This window comes from Aptenodytes patagonicus, chromosome 2 (assembly GCF_965638725.1).
Source record: "Aptenodytes patagonicus chromosome 2, bAptPat1.pri.cur, whole genome shotgun sequence".
NCBI classification, from domain to species: domain Eukaryota; kingdom Metazoa; phylum Chordata; class Aves; order Sphenisciformes; family Spheniscidae; genus Aptenodytes; species Aptenodytes patagonicus.
Genome location: NC_134950.1, coordinates 113,018,382 through 113,044,941, shown reverse-complemented (window position 1 = coordinate 113,044,941; position 26,560 = coordinate 113,018,382). Strand labels below are relative to the sequence as shown.

At 40.6% G+C, this 26,560-nt stretch overlaps 1 protein-coding gene across 5 annotated transcripts in view; it reads left to right on the top strand.

Annotated features, from left to right (window-relative positions):
* Nucleotides 1–26,560, top strand: part of HECW1 (HECT, C2 and WW domain containing E3 ubiquitin protein ligase 1) — a 271,819-nt gene that overhangs the window by 201,188 nt on the left and 44,071 nt on the right. For all 5 annotated transcript variants that reach the window (XM_076330766.1, XM_076330763.1, XM_076330764.1 and 2 more), the window contains 8 exons: nucleotides 244–345; nucleotides 5,684–5,834; nucleotides 11,448–11,578; nucleotides 14,293–14,414; nucleotides 16,841–17,026; nucleotides 17,652–17,786; nucleotides 24,161–24,266; nucleotides 24,455–24,551. In XM_076330766.1, coding sequence (XP_076186881.1) covers nucleotides 244–345; nucleotides 5,684–5,834; nucleotides 11,448–11,578; nucleotides 14,293–14,414; nucleotides 16,841–17,026; nucleotides 17,652–17,786; nucleotides 24,161–24,266; nucleotides 24,455–24,551 — 1,030 coding nt within the window. The remainder of the gene's footprint in view (nucleotides 1–243; nucleotides 346–5,683; nucleotides 5,835–11,447; nucleotides 11,579–14,292; nucleotides 14,415–16,840; nucleotides 17,027–17,651; nucleotides 17,787–24,160; nucleotides 24,267–24,454; nucleotides 24,552–26,560) is intronic.

Here is a 26,560-nt window from a genome sequence, read left to right as displayed (position 1 = left end):
TGGCCCATAATAGTTTAGCGTTGACTCAAACCTGAGATCAGAGCCTTGATTGCATTATTTTAATAATTCTTTGGCATATGAGTTGTTATTAAAATAGTGCCTGAAAATAGGAATAACCAGAGCTGCTAGTACACCAGGCTAACCTATTTAAAAAATAATCGCTTGTTTTACAGTAGCACATTTTTTGAACCACATTGTGAAAACAGTGAATGACTGTCAATGTCTTGAATATCTTGTCCGTAGGTGATTGTCCTTTACTCCATAATTCTCAGCCAGTCAGCCAGCTTCCTTCTCTGAGGCCTGACCATCATCACTACCCAACTATCGATGAGCCTCTTCCACCAAGTAAGCTTTAGTTTTTTAATTTATTGCATTTTTCAGCTTTTCCTGTTAACTCAAACAGTGTGGAGGTCAGTATGTCTTTCTAAATAACCCCATCTGTTCTGTATATACATTCTCCAGAACCCAAGCAAATATGCCCTTTTGTTTCCTTTATTTGATCCTGACTTCAAGTGTTGTTGTGTTATTTTGGACAAGCTCCATAACCTCCCTCTGCCTTAGTCCATCTTCTTCCTTAGCTACTGTGAAATGAAAATAATAATACTGCCCTGTTTCCAGTCAGTGTGTTTAGACTGGAACGAGTGGGTATCTGTCAGGTGTTCCAGAAGCCTTACTATAAAGCTTTCTGGGTGGTGTATCAACAAAGTACTCTGATTTTTCTAGAACGTTTGTCTCCAAGTTTTCTATAACCAACTTCAAAGATGATTTGGGATGGCAGTCCCTGTGGTCTGTCAGCTCCGCTTGCAGGTCCAGCAGGAACCCTTTCACAGTCAGGACGCTTCTGGGACAGACAGGTCCAAACCTGAGCAAAACCAGCAGAAGCTGGGAAAAGGCAGCTCGCATAGAGTGGTCTTGTACTGTCTTTGGAATTTTATGTTCATAATGGACTGTAATGGCGTCTGCAGTTGGGTTGGATAAAAATGAGAGGGTCTTAAGTAGTGTGATCGATTAATGGGATTTTTGCCACCGAATCAACTGCTGGAAATGTTTTCACTTCTCTCTGTAGCCTTTACCTTTGTGTATTCCTGGAGGATTACCCTGCTTTTTGCATTGGCGTTAAGTGCCCAGCAGAGCGCACTCTGTGCCCTGCAACATGCTGCTGATCCAGCACGATTTAACAACCTAAAATGTGCAGTGCCTCAAAAAAATAACCAGGTGTATAAACAAAGCAGTCTATTTTATTTTATTTTTTTCAAAGCCCAAGTAGGGAACACAGTTATTTGGCCTATGGTGCCCTTGACAAATAATTCATCATTTACCAACCATGCTGTCAGTATTCCCTAAGCCGAAAATAGCCCCCGATGCTGGCATTAGCTGCACAGTAGCATGAATGATTCAAATGCCTTTAGCCCAGTGAAGGTCTTATTAGAGTCCCACGGTGGCTTGCCAGTGAATGATGAAATGGGAACGGTTACCTCTGTAACAGGCAAATATTTTTCTTCCTCCCACTCTTACCTCAACATTTTGTGAATAGAGCACGTTCCCCACTAGATGACTTAATGATAGGACACTGACACCAGCTCAGGTAAACAAAACATACTGTGAATCTGTTCCATATTCTTCCATCACCGATTAATACATTTTTCCTCTTTCTTATTATCCTCAAAGGGCAAATATTTCTACCACTGGTTTTCACAAGTGCTTTCACAACAGTGTTTAAGGACATGAAACGCAATGTGTGATGATACAGTACAGAAGTGATATCCCTTTGTAGGATTTTATTTTAGCATTTGCATATAACATCATTTTTACAATAAAGGCTGATACCGTGGGCTTAAATATATTGATCTTAATAGGAATAGACTGTACTAAGTTAATTTTGGGGGGAGAAAAGTTGAATTGGATAATATCACTTAGGAAGCCTGCTTCCAAAAACTCTCCATGAAATTTTAAGGTAATTTCAAAATGAAAACTATAGTTTTAATCTAGAAATGCTTCTTTTAGCATTCAGTATCACTATCTCAATGCCTTTAATGCCTCTTAATCCTAGATAAACAGTTCTGCAATCATGTGAAAGGAAGAAATTTTATGTGTTAAACCTGAGTTATATGATCAAACCTGGCTTACTTCTCACATGCAGCATTAGCTTCCGTCCATAAGTAGAGTTGAAGATAAATTGCCAGTGCTGCAAGTTCAGCATTGACTGGTTTTACTTCAGTCATGGAGAATCTTCTGGACAGTCATCTTTCTCTTTTGAATAGTTCTCTGAATAACTTTGTTTCATCATAACCCCACAACAGTTGGTCTCTGGGAAGAAATTTAATTTCAGACAGTTTTATTTAGGAAAGTAAGGTAGAACAGGTTCATTATTTATGTAGAAATGTCATAATGACCAGTCTGAATGTTAAGGCCTATACGAGATTGACAGAAGATTTGCAGAGTTTGTAAGGCGTCATGATGGCATTAATAGTCACCCCTTATTATGCATGTGTTTGCTAGTACTGCTGGAAACCCTACAGAACTGAAGCCAAGAAAAATACATGTGCCCAGTTCAGAGCTGCTCTTTGCTGAAGGTGTGGCTGAGCTTGGAAAGGAAAAGACAGTGTATTTACTTTGCCCTGCCAGGATTATGGTCCTGCCAGAAAAAGTTGCGTCTTTTGGTATAAATCAGAGCAGTTTCAGAGGCTGCTGTGAAATATGACTCGGCTGATGGAGGGGGATCGCTGGAGAACAGAACCAGTACTGTCCCGTCCCCCAGCCTGTGCTCCAGCATGCTCTTGCTGTGAAGGTTAGATGGAGGTTAGTCTCTGTTGTAGTCACAGTCTTATTTTGCCTGAATAACTAACAAAAGACCCTGAGGGGATTTGGCTGCTTCCTAGATCACCTATGCCCCTGAAGTAGCATGAAGGGACTTGAGCACAGCTCAGAAGCAGAGTTCTGTCTGTCAGTTTACCCGTCAGCCTGTTCGTCTCTCTGTGCAGGTATCCGTCCATCTGTCCACAAATCTGGTATCATATGTAGCTTCAGTGACTTGTGTGACTTACAGGTTGTCTTGTGGGAAGGCAGAAAGTGCACCTGCCACCTGTGTACAACAAAAGTATCGGCACCTGCCACCCTTTGACAGCCTTCCCGGGTGACCAAAAGAAGAGCTATTCAGCTGATTAGAAATGCTGTTGCAAGGAGCAGTACTGCTACAGGTTTCTCAAAAGCCATGGGGGACGCAGTTCTTATGTGTATGTATATCCTATGCCAATGCAAGTGTCAGCCTGTGGTTTCAGGTATATAAACCTATAAAGCAATGAATAAAGCAGTGCTTGCAGATAAGTGTAGTTCATCTCTGTACAAACTGCTGCTGGATGTCTGATACATCCAACAGAGATAGCCTTCCTGAAATTGTAATTCAGTCTGCATGATCCTGACCTGTTTTTTTCACTGTGACCTCCAAGCTCTGGAGAAGTTTTGTTGCTCCTAGATTTCTAAGTATTATGCTTAGGAGCTTAGGAACTCTGAGTTGTATTTAATTAGAGAGACGCTGCGATATAGCCTCTAGAGCCAGTAGTGCACAGGACTGGATTATGAGAAGCCCTTGTTTGACTGGGTAATTGGGTAGTATTATTCTTACTAAGTGTCCATCAGCAGGCTTCAGACCAATGTGCCCAGTTGGTGTCTTCTGTAGGCTGTCTAGAGCGTGGGTCTACAGCATCGCCTATAAGCTTCTAATTATCCATTGACCTTTATTATTCTCAACTTGTTACATGTATACTACAATAGTGTGGGGTGAGGGCTAGGATTTGTCCTTTGCCAGACAGCAGCAAGGAAAACGAAGATCTTAGTGATGTTAAGGTACATCATGTCACCTTTGATCTGGCCAAGATTATTTCCTTGAAGATATTGCAGATAGTGCATAGCTCCAGAAGAACCATTCCCCACCCACGGTGGTACACCTGCCACCAGGGACAGCATGCTCAGCAAGGCCAGAGCCTTTGGCCTGCCTTATGTGTCAGTCTGATTTCCTTCAATGTGCATCTGTTGTACTTGATGTGCTTTTTTTCACTGTCTTATGTTTTAGACATTGTTTTCACAAAGCTGTGGTCTTGTTCTTGAAACAGCTACTAGATCCTTGGGAAACTTTACCTGGTGGGAGGAAGAGAGTCCTCTCCTTGAAATTATATAGTGATGTTCACAGTGAGAGACACTGTGTGTGTACCTGTAGTGTGACTATAGGTTTTGCATGTATAAGGACTGAGGTACTTCCAGTCAGCTTTGAAAAAAATAATGCATGTACATATGGCTCTTGTTGTTTTGGAATCTTACAGAAAATTTCTCCAAGGACTCCCAGTGCCCGTCTTCTAAGGTTTGTGGGATTAACGTGTCGGGGCAGCCAGCCAAAAACTTAAGACAGCCTACACTTGGCTGGGATCAGCCCAGGTATGGGAACTGAGTTTAGCCAGGGCTAGCATTCAGGGGATGGGAACTGGTCATGAAGGACAGGTTTCCAGAGACAGCAGGAAGAGGTACAACTTCAGTCCTGCTCTTAGAGAGTAGGAGATAAAATACATAAAGTATGAAATCCAGCTGATCCTGAATTTGATCATAGAAAACCATAGAAGAAGGAATGGACTCGTCAGGGAGGAGGGTATCATAATAAGAGTATGGGAATAAGAGGAAGTGTTTGCGCCCAAAGGTAATCACCATATGTGGATTTGTGTGTGAATGTGAGTGAGGTTTGTATATAAACACGAGTAGAAAGTATGTGCATATATTTACATAGATATGTCATCAGCTGATGAATCATGTAGAAATATGAAGCTAGCAAGTCTAATTTATATCACTACTCCATACATTCCAGCCAATTTGATATGTGGCTTTGCTAGCTAACTCACTTCTGAATTTCTCCTGTTCCAAACACTTTTTTTATCAACATTACCATTTTCCACAAGCCATCATATACCAAATAACTTTTAGTTTTCAATCATGGGACAACTTAAACATTAGTAGGAAACAATAGTGATGGAAGGCTCGATATTATGCTGCAGACTTTCAATCTGGATGGCATTCATCAGAGCAATAGATTTATGATACTAATCTACTTACAGAGATTTCTAAGGATATGTCCAACCAGGCTGTGATCAGTTTTCAGGGCAGCCTTTAATTGCTGTACGGTATCCTTCGAAGCCACTTTATAAAAAAGAGAGAACTGAAACTTGTTTGTTCTGAAACATAACAAAAAAGAAAACATGGGATTTGCCATATTATTTCAGATGTAATCCTTTTCTAGTAAGGGTCGGTTCTATGTGGCTACCCCGACCTGCAGTGAATCCAGCCAATTAGTATTACTAATTGTAAAATTATCCAGCCCTTTAAAAAATGGAGCCGCTATGTCACTTGTTTTTCATAGTCTATGGTAGTGAATTCCATAGGCTACCTATGTGCTGTGTGTGAAATGTTTATGTATATGCATATATAGAGACAAGCACATAGTATATATACACATTTGAATGTATACTTTGAATATATACACATAATATATATTGCACGCATGTAGACTATATATATGTGGTATCTCTTGTGTGTATATACGCTGTCTGTGTATATGTGTGTGTGTATATCTATCTCCCGCACTTAGGTTTTCTGGAAGGCATCACACTGACAGCATCACCCCTTCCTTTTTTTCCAACCCTAGATTGGGAAGCTCGGATAGACAGCCACGGGAGGGTATTCTACGTTGATCATGTCAACCGAACCACTACGTGGCAGCGCCCCACAGCCGCAGCAACGCCGGATGGGATCCACAGGTCTGGCTCCATCCAGCAAATGGAGCAGCTGAACCGGCGGTGAGCACTTGCACCTATATTCCCTTGAGATCTGCGCTCCCTTTTTTCCACACGGCCCCAGCGGCTTCCTTCCTTCCCCAGTGCATTGCGTTGGCTCCCTAAGGATTTGTTTTTCCTCCTTGTCCAAGTCCAATGTACGTGTTCCTGTCCCTGCTGATGATGTCTTTCAGCCTGCTGGTGTGCCTGCTGTGGGTGTCCAGTACCCAAACTTGCCCACACGAGAAGCGCTGTTTGAGTGAGAGATGTTGCAAAACGTTTCAAACAGCAAGAAGAGGTTTTTGGAAAACTTCTTTGAAATGACCCTCAGAAGAGAAGGGAGTGTTTTTCCAAAAGATGGAGTCACTTTTGCTATTTAACTGTAAGAGCGGTATCGATGGGCTGGCATCTAGTGCTACACCGCAGAGGTTTCTGAGCTGACTGTTATTGAAATAGTGTTGCCATATCAGTGTGGCATTTCTACTCAAGCTAATTAGGCCTGTTGAAAGGTCTGTCTCCTTTTCCAGGGCAGAGCACTGCTCTAATAGGACTGTACACATTTCTAGACGTAGACAGATCTGCTTAGTGTTGCACTGGGCCCTGTAAATCTGTCAGTTCATTCTGAGCTGGCTGAGATATCTCTTAACATGGTGCACATTTTCCCTTTGTTTGACTAGTCCACACATAGATTTGTGTATCATTTCCTTCTCATGCTTGCTTTTGGGACTGAATTTAAGAGGAAAGAGAAAAAATAAACAGTTGGTCAAAATCCTCCCTTTTTACTTCAGAAAAGGGGTTTTTTTAATTCCCTGCTTACTGTAATGATATGGTTTCTAGAAAAAGACATGCAAAACTGAAATTATATTCTAATCATAGCATGCAAAATGCCACAAAAGTTTTTTGGTCTTTTTTTCTGTGCTAAGAGAAGGATCTGCAGCTGAGAGAAGGATGCAGAGGTTTAAAGTACTCTTTTCAGAGTGCAGAATAGTTTGGGAGTTACTCTGTGTAAAGAGAACTGGGCCCTGAATGATAACGACTAGAAAGTTACTGTAACTTGTGGAGAGCACACCAGCCTTCTTAAAGTGGTTGTTTTGCAACATAAGTTGACACCATCAATACACTCTTGAAGAATTTCTCCATTTTTTCGCCAAAATTCATTATTTTGGATGGCATTTCATAAATGTGTTATGTCTTGCAGAGGTGAAAGAACCTGCTCGGTGCCTGTTTTCATTATAGCTTTCCTCAGAATGTGTCAAGCTACCACGTTAATATTAAAAAAAAAAAAAAAAAACACCTAAAGAAAGTGAATGTTTAATGTAGATTATTTCAAGGGACTTACATGACTTCTCTGCCGTTTAGCATTTGTCTTTAAGAGGGATTTGGGCCATGTCAAAGCTCAGACTGTTTGGCTGCCACTTAGCAAGTTATCTGCCACAGAAAGCTCTGTTGTGGACATAGATCAGCTTTTTTTTTTTTCCTTCTTTTCTTTTTTTTTTCTTTCTTTTTTTTTTCTTTCTTTTTTTTTTCTTTCTTTTTTTTTTCTTTCTTTTTTTTTTCTTTCTTTTTTTTTTCTTTCTTTTTTTTTTCTTTCTTTTTTTTTTCTTTCCTTTTTTCCCCCTCTCCCCCCTCTCCCCCCTCTCCCCCCTCTCCCCCCTCTCCCCCCTCTCCCCCCTCTCCCCCCTCTCCCCCCTCTCCCCCCTCTCCCCCCTCTCCCCCCTCTCCCCCCTCTCCCCCCTCTCCCCCCTCTCCCCCCTCTCCCCCCTCTCCCCCCTCTCCCCCCTCTCCCCCCTCTCCCCCCTCTCCCCCCTCTCCCCCCTCTCCCCCCTCTCCCCCCTCTCCCCCCTCTCCCCCCTCTCCCCCCTCTCTTTCTTTTTTTTTCTTTTTTTTCTTTTTTTTTTCTTTTTTTGAGATTAAACTCATGTAAGTGCAGCACAACCAGGAAAGGAATAAGTGCTTGTGAGAGTCTGTGTAGCAATTTACCATTCTGTTAGTTAACGCAGATTAATCATTAAACCAGCTATCTCAGCAGAAACTGAAGGATAGGCATTGTCTTTGTGACGACCTTGCTTCAAACTTTATTATTCCATGTTTTCATGTAGACTGCCTGGCTTTCTTGGTTATGACTTGATTATCACTGGTTTGGGTTGGGAATTGACAGTTAACAGGACTGACATTCTTTGAATCTCCCTATTTTTGGTATTCACATATCCAATTACAAAGTGAGAAGTATAAAGGGTTTTCAGCAGTGGCATATCTCTCCTTACCTGAGTCCCATTGGAGACTAAGCACTTTGCAACTTATTAAACATGAACTGTCATGGCTTCTTGGGACGGAGGAAAAAAACTGATCATTCTCTACTCTCTGCCAAAGATCTCTATTGACTGGAGAAGTTGAATACGGAGGTATCCTATTGTTCCCAAGTTTGGGAACATTTCCTAAGATTCTAGTAAAAGAGATTCATACCAAATCTCTGAGCGTTTGTCCAGTGGCAAGTCATTTCTGTATTTTCAACCTGGCTGTTATAAGTTTTAAAATTATTGTTGTCCTAAAGCTAATTTAAAATATTTCATGTCTCTAGATTTCAGGATTGTGAGGAAAACCACTTTTCATAAATGGTTATCATCAGCACTGTGGAGGATCAGGCTTTGTTTTAAGCAGTCATTTTAGAAATACTGTTATGTGGTATTTCGAACTTCATTATTTGAAATGTTCTTCAGCAAACACCTGAGAATCATTTTAGGTGAGGCAACAGCAAACATAGACCTTGCTGATAGAATTAGCAGCAGCCTGAACTTTTGCTCTAACCTCAAACAAAATTTGGACTCAAAATCACTTAGCAGTCTGAAAAAACTTGGCGACATTTCTTTTTAAACCAATCTTCTCACTTTTCAGCTTCCTGGTTTCATTTGTGGAAGGGAATGGAAAGACCGAAATATTATAAGGAAGCTTGGTATTTCCAGCCCAGCCAAAACCACAAAGCTTTGGAAATTCAGCATGAAAAGAACCCTATAGCTGTGATTGAGCCTAGTCCTGCTTTCCTTCTGTGCTCCAAGCTTCCCATTAGCTGTACTAGCCACTTGAGGATACAGGGAATGCAAAACTGGAAGCCAGGTGTTGGGCAAACTCCAGACAGACATCCATACTTCTTATTTTAAAGACTCTTGCTCGTTTTCTACAATACTACCTGACTTGCTTAATTGTTAGCAAAGCAGATAACAGCCCTTGTTGTTCAAGCTCTGTTGGAAAGATGCTTTGTAGCATATGTATATCTAGACTTGTCTTTGCACTAATTTAAAAGGTAGTAAGTAGCATAAGAAATTACAACCGTAATAGTTAAGACAGCCACAGTGTGGTATTTCTAAACCTCCATTTCTTTGACAAATCACTTTGAAAGGAGACTGAAATTTCCAGAGGCATTCCCATAACTTTTGCACTTTCAATGTCTTCTCTAATTACTTTGGCATTTTCTGGTATTTATATAAGATGATTTTATAGTATTGAGACCCAAAAGAAAAGTGTAGCCTTTTGTTGGCATACAGCTAGTGTTACTCTTTAAGGTTTGCCAATAGGGATTTTCTACCATCTATTTAAATTGAAGCTACAAGACTTTTTTATATGTGTGCTTATATCCCTTGATTATATGAACTATTTTTTTTTTTTCTCTTTCCCCCCTTTCTGTTGCATGTGAGTGTTGTAAAACTCCTTCGGTACTGGAATGGAAAGTTCATTCAATTGCCTGCAGTCAAGTGAATAAAAACGTAAAATGTGGGTCTGAAACAGGGTTTAAAACTGCAGTAAACTCATGCTGTTGCAAAACCTGCTATCAGAATTTCCTTGTAAAGATGGACGTTTACTTAAACACAGAATACCCAATTTTTTAAAAAACTTCTAAAGATGCTGTTTATTGAGCTGTCAAAATATACACTAAATGTAGTTTGAAATTATTTTGAGTACTGGGGGACACATAGTACTGTGACAGTTTAGCATAAATCTATTAAAACTTTAATTATTTTTTCTTAATTATCTCCAGCCCTTCTGCCCAAGATTGGGTTGCAGTGAGCTACTGGAGATGATGTCTTTTGAGAGATGCAAAAGCCAAATCCTAACTGCTTGTCTTTAATGATCCTGTGTCACTTTGAGGAACTAACTCCTGACTAACTTCTAATTTGGAGTAAAGTGTGCATTAACAAATAGAGAGAGAGAAAGTAAGTAAAATTTGTAAGTCAGAACTTGAGCTGAGGAGAGAAAAAAGAGTGTAAGTCAGGAAAATGAGAGACGAACGATGCTGGATCAGATTAAATGCAGGCAGTAAGGCCATCCTGGTTTATATACATGTGGAAATGCAATCCAGAAATAAGGATTAAAAATATTGGGGTGGAGTAAAAGCTAATTCAAATAATTAAGAGAGCCTATTTTCTTTCTTTCCTTTTCTTTCTCTTTCTGCTTCTTTCTTTCTTTCTCCTTGTCCTTTCTTTTTCTTTCTCTCTCTGCATATAAAATATTTTCTTATTCAATATATAAGACATATTCATAGTTTGCCAGTAGAACCAAAGACGTCTTGATCTCTCATCTTATTCATCTGTCTATGTGAGTCAACAAGTTAACTAGAATTTGTTTTGCATAGTGCGAATTCAAAACACTCCAAGTTATTCCCACAGCCAGATATATACTTTGTTCCTGATCTGGTGAAGTATTTAGGATTGGGCTTATCCCTAAGACCATGATCAGTCCCATTGATACCAACTTATGTGGCAATTAGTTCCGTGATTAGTATGGAAATGACATTATAGGGTTTTTTAAGGCATTCGCAGGTTTTTATTCAGAATTTTCTTCTGTCGTCCTCCTCACTGTTGTTTGCTTATCTCTATGTTGTTTCCTCTTCCTTGTTCTACAACTAGTCACCACCCAAGCTAAACGCTCAATCCCACTGATTTCCAAAAATGGACGTAACACTTGCATCCTCGCGCTGTTCACTCAGCTCATGTGTTACCTCCTATTCTACTTTTCTGTGGCTGTCATATCAATTAGATTGTAGCTCTTTGAGATCACGCTACCTACTAGTTTACACTCCATATTGCCTACCAAAATTGAAGTGTTCCCAACTGCTGGCCATGCAGTACCATAATAGACATCTTGTGAACACTCTTAATAGCCTTTACCTTTTTAGGGTTGAGCATGTGCATCCAATATTGTAATAAGAAAGACTGAAGGGTACTCAGTGCATGACAGGATTGATCCTTACTTCATTGGTTATGCTACCATAAGACTAAATGAGAGGGGGAACCATGATCCACCAGTAGTTTAGGTTCCAGACGTCCAGATGTTTTAAAGGGAAGCCTAGTAGCAACCTGTAGCCTAAATACCTGTCTAAATTTGATCTTTGAGTCTTCCTTGCTTTGCACCCTCTACCTATTTTTTAGTCAGTGCAAAATGCCGTATTTGCAGAGTAATGGTTGGCCCAAGTGTGAGTAGATGCATCAGTTGAAGGAAAAGAGTTGGGCGTGCTCTTATTCTGACGTATGCTGAAGATAGAAGTATTGGAATCGTTCCAAAACAGTGCTGATTGTTAAGGTAGAAAGCACCAGAAAGCTCTTCTGTTAACTAAAGTATGTTGTTCCTTTCTCTGAATGTATGTAGATACCAAAATATCCAGCGAACTATTGCAACAGAGCGGACTGAAGACGATGCTGTAGTAAACAACAGGGTGGAGAGAGTTCCCACCGGAGGAGGAAGTGACTCTGAGGCAGAGCCTTCCCAGCCGAGCTCAGGTATGGGGAAAAAAAGGCTGAGTGGCATGTTCAGTGCTACTCACTGATTGCATTCATTTCTGGGGAAATCTGCGTTTCCACAGGAGGCTGGAACTTCATTATACCAGGGTGCAAAAGCTAATTAAAAGAAGAGAGATTTAGACTTGAAGCTACAGGTTTTAGACCTGAAACTGCAGGTACAAAGCTAGATACAAAGGGCCTCCGTTCTTTTTTTAACACCTACTAAGACAGACAAAGCGTTTTTACTTTAGTAAAGGGCTATTTGAAATTAAAATGGAAAAGGCATCTGGTTTTTATTCAGCTTAGTAGCTGCAAAAATGATGCTGTCTTATTTTTGCTGCAGTGTGATTTTGATCTTGGGGCATTGCAGTTTATTCTTTCTGGGCATGGCTTCTGTGCTGCCACATTTGCCCATGTGGTCACACCTGCAGTGGCCCTGGCATCGAGCATGAAATACTTGTGTTTTTAAAGCTGCAGTTTTGTGATAGCTATGAGCTGATCTAAGTGTGGGCTGCCACTGAAGGAGGCACAGCTGTCTTTTTGCTCATCACTAACTCATGTGACAGCACCCCAACCAGAGCAGAGAACTGATCTGTCTGAAAAATAACCTTGTTTCTTGTACTTAATGTTGTTCGCAGCCAGATTGGTTCTTTCATCTGGCTCATTAGATAACCAGACAAGAATGAGTGTCACTACAAAGGAGAAGAGGAGAATGTGTACCCAGGGCAGGATGGGATGGCAGGGAGCTGTTCTTCTCTTTTTGGTAGTGGTCATACTCATATTTTCTTAAAACATTTGTGAAACCATAGCCTAAGTGTTTGTTTTGGGTAAGAAACACCAGCGATCAGACTAGTGCCCACTACACAACTCTTGGACACGCAAAAATAACTATCTGCTTTGTTTGAGAACTTGCACCACCAAAATGAACAGCCAGTTCTCTTCCTTTGGATCATTCTCATCTCCACCTAATGTTGTGTTCTGTGTTGTCTGCTGGAAGTAAATCTGACTTCTTGCCATCCTGTTGCCATCCCTCTGTAAATAGCACTGGCAAAGGGGAAGAACCAACACAACGTCTGCTTGGATTTTCTTAATGTTCCATGTTGAATAGGAAGAATTACACAGAGAAATAGTGGACTTACTTTTTTCTTAATAAGTTTAGAAAAATACTCGATTTTGCCTGTTTGTTTTCCTGATCCACTAGGTCTTTTTAGCTTGAAAATCAATTTTGACCAAGAATGTTTGATATTCAAGGGTCCTTTGCAATCCTTTGTATCGCAATTTATGGGAGCCTTTTACCTACACTGGATATTATAGGGAGAACGCAGTCCTCTCTGTTAGCAGCTGAAATGGAAATGAGGTACACATTGTATTATTAGTATTTAAATTGTAAGTAATGTAGTCGTTACTGGTAATATGTATAATCATTTTGTATCATAGCCTATGTAATAAAATAGTAATTGAATAGGAATTGCTACCAGTAAATATTTAGGTCAGTTTATTATGTAACATTCACTTTTTTTCTTTTAACCCCAAAGAGCTGATGAGTATAATATGTGTCATCTTAAGTGATTAGGAAATGGTTTCTGCTATAGATCATTGCTTTGCTTTTTGGAGAAAAAGTCAATATTGTATAAAATGCCAAGAATTAAAAAATCAAAGGTGATGTAAACCACACTAGAAAAAGAGAAAGCTGCAGTATGATACATTTGCTATTTGCCTTTTAATTTAAATGAAAAATGTTAGAAGGAATACAATTTAGGCACATTAATCCAGATTCTAAGCCAATATAAATCAATTTAGCTCCAGCAGTGGATCCAGTCTGCAGTTTTAAGTGGAGAGAATAATACGATGTGTCTAGCAGGAAGAAAAAAAAAAGTGATAGTTGATAAGAAAAAAGTGGGTAGCTATATTTATTCTGTTGATGACGTCTGCATCCAATTTCCTTGGACTGCAAATAAAAGTTGGCTTGTATTTGAAAACGCCAGAACTGCACACTCAAACCATAATTCCATGGTAGGAAGCGCTTTTCTGGTGGCTGTAGAAGGTCAAGGAGGTTCCCACCTCTACAAAGTTTACATTCTCAAATGCTCGGTTCTGCTCCTGTGCTTCATGAATTGATACAGATTAAAAATAATCCCTTTGTGTCTGTTTGTGTTTTCTTTACCGTACAAGTCCCCAAAACCACGGGCTTGCCAAAAACAATGCAATTACAAGTAAAAGGCAATGCTTTGCAGCACCAACATGGATGTGAGTGGCCAAGCAGGGGTCTTTCTTAACCCAGTCTTGCTACCAAATGCTTTGTGCTGGTGAACCCCTTGGGCTGGATTGGGAAATCAGATCCCTCTAAAATCAGCAGTGGGGGGAACCAGTCAGGACCTGGGTGATGGTATTGAACCAAACCATCAGCTGGTAAAAACTGTTGTGGTCACATTGATATGTAGAGACAGCAGCAGGTAACGACACAGAGTTTTATAACATACAGTACAGAAAAGCATCCAGCTCCTGCCCTGCTACTCTAAGCAATGCACCACTAACCATAAGGAGAACATCTACTGGTTTGCCAGCAGGCTTGTCTTGGAAACGCAAAGGTAGGTGCGTTGGGCAGGATGGTGACTTTTTTATACCATCACTTTTGCAGCCGTTCATTAAAGGTTAAATAATAGGCTGCGCTTGCCGCTGCGTTAATAAGATTTTGCTGCTTTTTTTTTGTCCAGAGATTAGGAGGGAAGGTTCCCTTTCTCCTGTGAATTCTCAAAAAATCACCTTGTTGCTGCAGTCTCCAGCTGTGAAGTTCATCACCAATCCTGAGTTCTTCACTGTGCTGCATGCAAACTATGTGAGTAATGATGATTTGCGCTCTCACACTACTGATTTCTGAATCCAAATGCTGTGCCCCAGGCCTTAGGGGAGAACGCATAGTGAATGTGAATTGCGTGACTCGGGGCTCAGTTGTCCTTTCTGAGCACCAGACCAGGTTGGGGACAGTACAGGCAAGCTGCTCCAAGGAGGCTCTTGCTGGGATTCTGCCTCACACAAGGAATTCCCTGGTACAGAGAAGCTCATTAATGTTACCCTTCCAGAATAAGCAGGAACCCTTGCTTTCGGCTTGGTTGATTCTGTTGTCTGTTGCTGCAGAGAACGAGGTTGTTGCCTTTCAAGCCATGTTCCTGAGAAATCTTACTCAGATACCACCAAGTCTCAGGGAAACAGAGGGGAAAAAATTATTAACTCATGCAATTTGCACTCCCAAGAAGCAGGTGGGCATAATGCAGTGAAAGAAATACTGACTTGAGTCAGTGTAGCTATTTTGGAAAAAAAAAGAATGAAAACAAATTTTCAAAATTCAAATAACTTCTTTTTTTTCATTAATGCAATAAATCTGCATGTTTTCTTGAAAATATGGTGTGGAGTGGAAAAAAATGTAACAATAGGTCAACCAGGAGGAAGCAGATAGGGAAATCTCACAGGGAGATGCAGTCCTAGTTTTCCGTATCTTGAATGTAGTTCCGCTAGGCATCTACACATCACTTCTGAATATTTGGAAAGTCATCCATTTCTGGGTAGGGATAACCTTTCTTTTTGAAAGGAAAAGAAATTAAAACACTTCAGGAATTGCCTCAGCACAGGTCTTTAGCTAACTCCAGACATCAAGCTTTGGCTGTGGTGCTTTGTAGGTTGAAGCCAGCTGTCCATCTCCAAGCATCTGCCAGAGATTATTGCCCATGAAATCCTGCAGCGGAAGAGATATATTAACTCATCTGACATTACCTGAACTAGGCTATGGAGTGCATGTAATTTCTTCCATTGACAGGGTGATATATGATGATTTATAGCTGGGAGCAATATTCTTTTCATTCGGCATAGCTGTTTGCAAAATGAGCAACTGATTGCATAGTGGTGTAAGGAACAGCTCACGAGACTGAATCCCAATTTTATTTCTTACTGAAATAAAAAAAGCCAAGAGAGGCCTTCAGTTTGAGCTTATAAAGTTGTCTCTAATATGAGAGCCAGAATAATCTATTGAAACATCTGTCAAATGGTCATACAGAATCCATTTGTACAGAAATAATGGCCCACATAACTTTTGGCTTAACACAGGTGTAATATTTTAGCCACAAGCCCCTATTAAAATTTCAAGCTATTAATTATGCCAATGAAGTTTGGGATTGGAAAATATTATCTAGCAGTTAGAATTAAAAAGAGAAGGCTCTCATTTTTCAGATATTTTATTCCCATGGAGGGATAAAACTAGAATACATTTTTTTGTTTCCCTAGTGCAGCTAAGAGATGCTCAGAATACAACTTCTGTGATGGAGTAGGCTGGGATCTTAGCAATTTGTGACCACGAAGATTTCCTGGGTTATAACCAGGTCACATCTTCCGGGCAGAGATCATATCTCTGTGATTTTGTAACATTTACCAGCCCTCGCCATAATTAGGGACCCTGTGCTGCAGGGAGTATTCTCTTCTCAGCACTACCACCGCGATAAATCCTTACATAATAAAGATAATACTTGTAAATGTTTTATTGCATTGTAGTGGTTAAAATGCATGAAAAGTACACCGAAATTAAGAATTCAAAGCTGTTGGGTCAGATTTTCTGGACAGATTACAGGTGTGCACACTGGGGCTCACTTCACTGGAGACACGAGGCCTCCAGTGATCCTTTATTACTCTAGTGAGTAATTAAATTGCTTGGGCTGACCAGCAGAACCAATGCACTCACTTTCTCTCTAGTGAAATGCTCAGAAGGGTTGCAGATTTTCGTAAAGTTTCCTACCCTGTCTACAGGAGCTTTTTCCCTGAAGTAAAAGGTCTCAAGAGTAGCCTGTGGATGAGAAAATGTTGTCGCCACAAGTCTATTTTGTGGTGCTCTATCATTGAATACACTGTGGCAACAAATATAGTTCACTTTGGCCCCTGTTCTGGAACCAGACCAGCACTAACTCACTCAGAACTGCATCAGGGCACGTTCCTCTAAGAGGTGTATTTAATGCCCGTTGTGAGATACAACTAGCTGCCTGAGGGGTGGAGTTCATCAGACTCACAAAAACGTCTCCATCTGACATGCTTTGTAGTCATTGCAGAAACAAATATTCAGTTCCAGGAAATGATTCATATTTTCCAAAAATAGACAATTGAAAGTGTCTGTTTCTGTCCAGTGGCTCTAAAGTGACCATAAATAAGGTAGCAAGCTTAGATGTAGACGTGTTGTTTTGGCGTCAGAACTGGTTTTCCTCTCTTCTGTTTTCCATCTCATAGAGTGCCTATCGAGTCTTCACTAACAGTACCTGCTTGAAGCATATGATTCTGAAGATCCGTAGAGATGCTCGTAATTTTGAGCGCTATCAGCACAACAGAGACCTGGTAAATTTTATCAACATGTTTGCTGATACCCGACTGGAGCTTCCTCGTGGCTGGGAGATAAAAACTGACCAGCAGGGCAAGGTAAGAGTGCCAACAAAACTAATCACTTGCTTAACACAGCACATCAGGCTACATGATTACTAAAGGTTCCTTCCTTCCTGACTCAAAATCGGTGAAGGTTTGGTTTAAACAATACAAGCAGCAAGCAGAGTTATTTTAGAAGCAGAAAAAAGCTTCAGGAACAAATGTTTCGAAGCATAGTGGTGACCCTCTAGCTTTCTGTGGAATATCACACCATAGCCAAGGCAGCATTGGACTAACAAAAAAGTTTAAGCCAGAGTTTAGATCTGTCATGACTGCAAAATTTGGCTTAGTGTCTCTGCCTCCAGTGAAGCTTTGCTGAGTGACTTCTGGAACCACCAAATAGGCTAAAGCAGTTTTCCCTAGTAATTTTATTCTCTTCTGTCTTGTTTACTTCATGGCCATTACACATGATTTTGACCTATGTAGCTTCAGGTATTTTCCAGGAGCTATTCTAGCTTCAACTAAGAAAGTCCTGTTGTTTGCAGATATCTTCCATGGACTGTACCCAAACAGGGTATTTCTGACACACAATTGCCAGTGGTTTTCACTTTATGATCCCACAATGCCATCACAGTGTTGGCAGTCTTCTTACAAAAAAAAATGTTGTTCCTGTGTGTTTCAGTCTTTCTTCGTTGACCACAATAGCCGTGCTACCACTTTCATAGATCCCAGGATCCCGCTGCAGAATGGTCGTCTCCCTAATCACCTGACTCACAGGCAACATCTTCAGCGACTTCGTAGCTACAGCGCTGGAGAGGTAACGGTGCTAGTATCAATACAGTTACTTTTGACAGCAATCTTGTGTAGAATTCAAAGCACTTCTTATCTTTGAAATGCATTTAAACAGACTGTCTTGTGGATTTTTATCTTCCAAAGGAAATGAGGGATTTTTTTCTTTCTGAAGGGTTTATCTCGGAGCTTGCAGGTAATGAAGGTTTATATTTTGACCGTTTTCAGAATAAAATAATAAACAAGTAAAACTAAATAACCAAAGTGAAGTGATGACAAAACAGATTTTAAAAGAAGAGTCCATATTTGACATCCTAGTCTTGCTTTAGTAAAGTCAAGTCATTCATTATTTTTATAGCCTGATACTTCAGCAGCCTCATATGTTTCTTCATTCCCCACTGTGATGCTGTGCTCTGAAAATATATACTCCCTAGCAGTAGCATAGTATTGTATGTTGAGGTTTGCTTCCCTAGCTTTCAATCACACTAAACATCTTTCCTGTGTTTCATGGGGATGATTTTTATTACTGAGGGCCATGGGCAGGGTTGATAGAAGCATAAATAATGGGTTTGTATTGTGGATTTAAGGAGGAAAAAGCAATCAGATTCTTCATGTAGCAAATCCATACAGTTTAAGATTTGTAAAGATTGAAGCTGAATAGGCGTAGAGGTGAATTATGGCCAAAGGATCTTCCTCTTCTAGAAAAAACATCCAGAGAAATGCTTGTGAAATTAACATTAAAATTTATTGCAGCAGGACCAGTCTGAACACCTCCCACTGCCAAATGGGGTTGGGATCAGGAGCTGACTAGGGTGTGAGGTCAGTACTTCGGGACCAAAGGCAGACCAGGCATGAGTAGCTTGGGTAGGTTTTCCCCATCTTCGGTGAATACGGCAACATATTTTATGAAGATAGAAGTGTATCAATGGATCTGTCTCAATCATATCTTCCCACTAACTTAGCAGATGATTCATATTTGGGCCCATGCTTGCCTGGGGCTTGCTTACAAATTCACTGTGTCAGGGACAGAAACACCACTGAGCAACTCAGATGACATAGCCCAAAAAATACACTTGGTTTTGCAAGTGCTGGCAAGGGTGGCAAAGAACAATTTGCAATAAACCCAAAATATCAAGTACAGGGAAGGGAGCGAAAAGCATTGAATACTTTTGAGTAATGATTCTCTGGGGAAACTGTAAACTGTTCATTGAGGCCACTGATTCAGCATGATCAGCCAACGAAACGGGACCTTCTGTCTCGGGAGCCATCAGTGCTGGCACCTTCATCTCACAGTCTTGGTGGCCCGGGTCCCACAATGCTTCTGCACCCTTGTCATAGTCAGTAGCTTTCCCTCTGGAAGTATCTGCTTCTCCACTGGAAGGACTCCCATTGATTTCAAGGACTTTGGATCGGTGCCTAAAAGCCCACCATTTACAAGGAAAAGATTCAACCCTTTGCAACTCAGCCCGTTTATTAAGAGCAGCATGTTCCATGCCATTTCTTCCAAGTATATTTGGATGTGCTTTTGTCCTATAAATCATATCTGTAGGGACACACTTGGGGCTTTGTCCTGGCCATGTGTCAGCTGTCTGCAGTCCAGCTGGTTTCTTTGCTGAGCAGGTGGTGCGGCCTCTGGAATCTGTCACCAGGACGGCATGAAGGACCAAGGAAGACAACCACCAGTTTTGAACATTATGTACAGGTGTCAAACAAGCCTGAAGGAGAGCAGAACAGTGTAGCTTCAGTCGTGATTGCTTGTGGGTGCCAGAGAGGGTATAGAAAAGAGCCAGGGTAATGAGAGGAAAAACTCTACCCCTGCCTCAGCGCACATACCTGACATCCTGCCCAAGTGCCAAAACAAGTTGCCAGAGTGTGTCATGTGGACTTCCCAGGGACTTTGTGACACTGAGTGATCAGTTGAGGAAAGAGCAGACAAAAATCATAGGCAGATGAGCCCGAAGTGGGGAAAAAAGAAATACCCCAGCTTCACACACTCAGCAATGGCTCTTAGCTGAGTCACCATAAAGAAATGATTATGGTTCTAAGAAATTGTGATCTCAGTACTCAACAGCAGACAAAAAAGCAAATGTAATGTCTGGAATTCTTAGAAAAATAATAGAAAGATCTGTTCAATCTAGGCATTACAAGAACTAAGTTTTGCTAGTAAAAGCCAAACCAATTTAATCAAAATAAGGCAGGGTGGAAATTCAGTGAGAATAGTTAACCATAGGAACTAATGATTTGGCATTGGGTCTCCATTTCTTCATACTTTCAGGCCAAAACATAGTGCAAAAGCCAGTTTTGTCTTAGTCACCAAAAAGTTTCTGAGCTCCCTGGCCTGGGGCAGTGCAGTGAATAGGCTGTGGCGTTGAAATAAAAATGGTGATCTCCTGCCCTCCCTTCCATAACATCCATGAATCTTCTAAATCCTTTTGGCTCATCAAAATGTGGCCTTTATTCCTGCCTTACAATCTGTGGTGTTGAACAAAATACCTTGGAAAACTAATAAAGAATTGATTTTAGTATTTCAAATGAACTTTTGAAACTCCCTAATGAAATTGGAACATAAAAATATGCTTTCTCAAATATGACAGTTTTCTTTGCTTTATGACATTTAAAATTCATTCTCAGTAGAGAATAGAAATAGCAATTGCACAGCTTCTATAGAAGGCTGGCTGTTGCTTCCAAGTTCTTTTGCTCAAGGCCTACCCCAACTATTAACAGGCCAAGCGGAGATTAAAACTGCCCTTTTTCCCTTAATCTCTATATGGTGGGCTGTGTTTTTAAAAAAAATTATCTGTGCGTATAATAGTATTCCATTTCCCTCTTCCAAGAAAGAAAGCATCCATTTCACAAATTAATCTGTAATATTTATGCTTTTCTTCATGTTGAAGTAGTCTCCTAAATGAAGGACCTCTGTAAAAACTTTTAATGTCCACCTGAGTAGATTCTTGATATTAAAGGGTATTATATATAAATTTGACAAAAATGCTACAGATTCTTTAGTAAGCACTTCTTTAAGGGTATCAATCTTTTAAAGGAAAAAGGTGGTTGATGCTACTCTTGGTTACCTGATTTTTGAAAGAAAAGTTTAGGTAGCTGTACTGGCCATCAGTAACTAAAAGAACAGAGGTCACTACGTGCTCCATTTCCTTCTGCCACTGCTATAAACAGAACAGGTCAGAAGCACTTTCCATTCCCTCTAAGGGACTTTCCGTCTGCAAGGGAAATCAGCATGTATGATTACAGGGTAGAGATTTTAAAGACAAAAAGAAGAAATAAGCAGACATCCATAATGGAGAGGCAGGAGTTTCTGGTTAGCAAGAAAAGCAGAGGAGGTACTGGAATATAGCCGTATATAAATCCTCCTCACTGACCCAAACCACAACAAGCGAGTAGCAGGATTCAAACAGGCAGGAGCCTCTCAAATCCAGCAGTGATATAAAACCCAGGAAAAGGGTATTGTATCATCGAGAGGCTCCTGCGATAGTTTGGACTCTCCACTTTGGTTGCAACGTCCCAGTATCAATTGCAAAGCTGTTAAACCCTGCTATAAATCTGTCAGATTACCCTGCACTAGATGAACCAGGTCACTAAATAATTAGAGGGGTCACTCTTTTTTTTTTTTTTTTTTAATTAGAGAATAATGTGCTAATCTAAATTAAATGATTCAATTAGAAAGTCAAAGTAGACAAGGCAATTGTGATTAAACACTGTACTGGAGCAACCAATTGTGTTATATTAGCAAAAAGATTGGAAAAAGGAGAGTTAGCAAAATGGAAGTTAATTAGACAGCTGGGAATTTTCCTGTTGTGTTGCCAGAGAAAAATTGTTTAGAGGTGTAAATGTGTACAGACCATGATCCAAACACAGCATTAGCGATGCCTAATGATGGTGATGAAGAGAAGTACAGCACCACAGAGTGTGCAATTTATTATGTTAAGGTGCATACAGAACTGGATTCTTACAATCTAGATGATTTTAGCTGTTAAACCAGAATTGGGAAGAAGGGAAGGGGGGAGTGAAGGTTTCTCTTTGCGGGCTCTAGACACATTTCCTTTCAGAATTCTTGCTTCAGGAGAAATATGTTCAGGCACACAACTCGGCAGCACTGGAAAGCTAGCCAAAAGAAAACAAAAAACAGAAATCAGGTGACATGAGCAAGGGGAGGATCCAGCCCCAGGCTGGGCAGAAGTACCATGCAGTTCCCAAGTGACGAGCAAATACCAACTGGTGCTAATTTTTGTGGGAGATGGGTGTTTAACTCCTCTGTTACTCCTCCCTTTCCCCCTTCCTATCTTCTGGTCAGTAAATCTATGTGTAGCAACAAGGGCATAGGATTTGTCTTTGTCAACGATGAGTCAGAGACCACCCTTAAAAACAGGCTCACCCACCATCCGCAATCCTATACAAGTCTGTTCTACAAGGAGCTGGGGAAGAGGCATCCTCACCTGATCTCCAGAGCTCCCTGGAAGTGGAGAAGCTCAGCACAGCACAATGCCTTAGCACCGTCCCACACGTCCTCGCTAATACAACCGATCACAGGCCGCTGTGTGACCTTGACTATGCTACCCACAGACAGCCCAAGAAACGGCTGTTCCCAGAAGGGCTTCGTGCCCACTGTGGCAATGGGTTATAGGGCACCTCTTGCACCTAAGCTTCCTCCTTCTTCCATAGCACAGAGTGAATGCCATAAAGGCCGCATGGTGCCTGTCAGGGTGGATGCCTGGGTCACAGGGGGGAAAGCTGCCTAAGCCTGAGCTAAACTTGCAGTGTCAGTTGGCCCACGGGGGTGTGAGGAGGAGACAAAGGCGGAAGATTTGGCACAGCACAGAGGGACTTAGTGAATTGTGTATGACCTGCTTGAAAGTTCTTCCTGCCTTTAAAAGTAAGAAGTGTTGTTAGCTAGCACATCAGTCCATTAAATACTGCAGGCTTGACTGTTCTCCCTGACACTGGGATAACTCTCAGCAGATGCATACCAGTATAAAATGGGTGCAAGTGAAATCATAATTGAATGATGGAGCGAACCATTCACCACGCACTTTCACAGCAGTTTTGTGTTTTCGATTACAGTATGTTTAATTAGAATCATTAAGATTTTTCATTGTTTAACCTGTGTATTGACACATATCAAGTGCATTGACTGGTATCTTGTTACATATAAACATTTTATGCTTTATGTGCTCCAAAGGCAACTTGCCAGTCACATTTAGCTTCTCGGTTTTCATTTATATCCAGTTGGAAGTCCTGGCATTTGGCCGTACCACTGAAAATGGGTTGGCACCATTTGCTTGGATGCAGAGCTAAGCATTTAAAATATTGGAGTAGGGGTGATTTCTTCCTGAAGTGGTTGCCAAGTACTACAATTTGTGCAGTGAGAAAGGAGCAGCTATTAGCCCAGTAAAATGGCAATTGGAATTCCTAATGCATCTTGTCCCGATACAGGGTGTCCTCACACTGATTTTGTAGCAGTGCTCCTCTGTTGGCTTCACCGTGGCCATATTCTGGAGGAACACATATGAGAGAGAGGTGGGTTCCCCTCAGCTTGCGCAAGTCCCCAAAGAGTTACCCAGCAAGTAATGACTTAGTGAAGACAGATTACCAGACCTCATTGTATGGCTTTTAATATCCTCATACCTAAGTGTTTTCCCACCTTTTAATGTATCTGCCTTCCTGACATGATTCCCTTCACTAGATACCGTGTTTAGGACAGTGGCATTCTTTACGTGCCTCAGTTAAGTAGTAGTGATAAATTTCCTTCTTACTACTATTTTTATCAGCTCTTTGGATTATGTTCTTCTTTCAATGTATACAATTCAACTTCTATTTCTGGTTATGCAAGTTAGGCAACCCCCTTTTGCGATGATATAGACCTTTTCTGTCCTGTGATCTACATAGATATACCTTCCTCATGTTATTTCCAATATTAAATTTCCCTTCAACAATGCTGAGTGAACATGTTGCAGTGTTGTGGGGTTTTTTCTTATTTTCAAATTAACGTTGCTGTAAAAACCTTGGAAGTAAATGCAGTTACGCTAGAACAAGAAACTGTATGATATTATAGAGATTTTATTTTCATTGAACCAGAGAACTCCATAACTGCAGTACCTTTATTAACTTGCATTTGCTTCTGGATTCTGGTGCCTTCACTGCAGCTTCAAAGTGGTGTGATAGCTATGGATAATGGTGTCCCTCCACTTGGAAGCACAGAATTACCTGCTTTTTTTAAGTTGGCTGAAGTATAAAGCTATAATTTTCCTGCAGGCTTTCTGTCCTTCAGTCAGTCAGCATCATGGACCATTCTGAAGGTCACAGAAGTAAAGATGAGAAACCTTTTTACTGACTGATGTGCTACAGTGGTCAGTTTTGATCATTCCTTCCCTTTCTCTGATGTTGTAGGCCTCCGAAGTCTCTCGAAACAGAGGAGTTACTCTGTTGGCCAGACCAGGCAATAGTCTCGTAACAGCTATTCGAAACCAGCACCATCATGAGACATTACCTCTGGGTAAGCCAAGTTTCTCTCTTCTTTTCAAAGCCGTTCTCACAAAAATGCTTTTTAGAACTTCTCATCAACCACGTGCACTGCTTCATGTTGCCCTGTGTCTCGCTAGCAGTGCAGTCAGTCACGGTGACGTGACCAGGCACCCTCAATGGTAAATAAAAGCCTCTATTTTTTTTTTTCTCCTTTTCCAGCTTACAATGACAAGATTGTTGCATTTCTACGCCAACCCAACATTTTTGAGATGCTGCAGGAGCGTCAGCCCAGCTTGGCCAGAAACCATGCACTCAGGTACCGCTTTATTCCAGACTGCTGAAACCAAGGTCCAGGAAGGACGACTTGTAGTGGGAAAAACAAATTCTAGTAACTGTAGTACAAAAGATGAACTTGGGCCCCATATGGAACTGTCACCATTAAAGAGTAGGTGTGGACCACCAGAATTGATGTAGTTACTATAGTTATCTTCCACAGACACCCAAGAGGTAAGAAGAGCCAAAATAACTATGGGCAAATAGTGACATACCTAATTTCCATTCTAAGTGTTACTGAATAGCAGAAACTCTGTCTTCACCTACAATTATCACTTTGCTTTTCAGAAGATAGGGTTAAAATTGTGTTTGGATGGAAGTCAGCAGCAAAGCCCCAGTAACTTCAGCAGAACCAGTATCTTACCTCATGGTTGGATTTACACCCATGCCATGTACATAGTCACCCTAGATGTTATAAAGAAATAGGAACATTATGCAGCAGATTGTACTCCTGTCTTGAATCTTTCTCACTTATGACTTAATGGCAGCCCTTTCCAAAGTAATTAAATCGAATCTTTCTTTTTCTTATGCTCATTCCTTTCCTACTAGGTTTAAAAAAAAAAAAAGAAAAAACAGAACCAAAAGCTAGTACAATTTAAACTCATTCTAACTCCAAAGGTTGAATTAATTATTTTGGCCAAGAACCTAAGCTGGCGTTAGTCAGTCTCAGCAATGCCAGTGTGCACCAGCTAAGAGTTTGACCAAGAATTTAGTTTGTACTGTGCCGTAAAAAGTGCGGCTGCAGGTCTGGCGAAGGAGGGAAGAACCTTCAAGTTCCTGCAGTGCAGTTTCTGTTGATAGCCTTACTGACTCGTCGTTTACCTGTGAGGGCCAGACAAAGAGTTCTTTCGGTGTAAGGATTAGACTTCCTTCCTGGAGCAATTAATACATTCAAATAAAACGAAGGAGACAGGATGAAAAATGTTCCCAGTGTTCAAGATGTACATTTCTGTAACTGAGAATTTTTTTTATCTTCACCATCAAATTATTCCAGACTATTTTTTCTTCCTCGGCTGTAATTTGAATTCTCATTTCTCAGAGAACAGATGACGCTTTTATCTCCTTTTGAGCAGAGAACAAAATTGACTGGTGATAGGGACTAGACAGCTTAGCCAGTGTGTAATGAGATTTGTAACAGGATATTGAGCCCTTCGCCTCCAGGTCATTGCTTTGATTATACCTTAGGTCAGGAGTGATCCCAAGCTACCGTCTAATGCTCATACAGCAGGTATTAAGCAAACACCTAGGAGACAAACGTCCGTCTTTTACAGGGCTTGATTCTGCAATACATTGCAGCCCCACCCAGCAAGGTACTAAAGCACATCCTTGACTTGAGGTAGAATCCTTTGACTTGATACTAGAATAAATGTTCTTGGACGCTGCAATGCTTTAGAAACACACTGACAGATAGGGGTGTAGATCTGTATCTTCCATGGTCCTAATCTGCTGATAGGATCCTATCCTATGTTTCCCACTCCTTATTAGCATTCATTTAAACAACAAAATGTATGATTTTACACATGTACTGTATAACCTCTCTGTGATCAATTAATATCAAGTATATGTTAGAGTGTTATTTGCCAGATAGAACTGATAGAGTTGAAGGAAGTGGTATTATGTGAAATTCTGTTAATGGAAGGTGGTATATTAGTTGTAGCCTTAAACAAAAAAATCTGTCAGTGACCTTAGCTGTAGCGCTACACGTGAGCTTGGAGGACTAAGAATCATTCTGTTTTCTAAAATATGGTATAAAATCTCTTGCTTTTGGATCAGGAAACTGAGTGATATACATAGATTCTCTTTTGCAAGTTTGTTAGTGAGATTAGAAAATTAATCGGGCAGTTATGATGTTTGCCATTTTTGTAAGGAGAGAAACAGGAATTGGCAAAATACCAAGGAATAACAACTCTATGCATAGTTCATGCCTTGATAATGGCATGTTTTCGTCTTTTTTTTTTTTCTTTTTTCTCTTCTCAATAATATCATTTATGT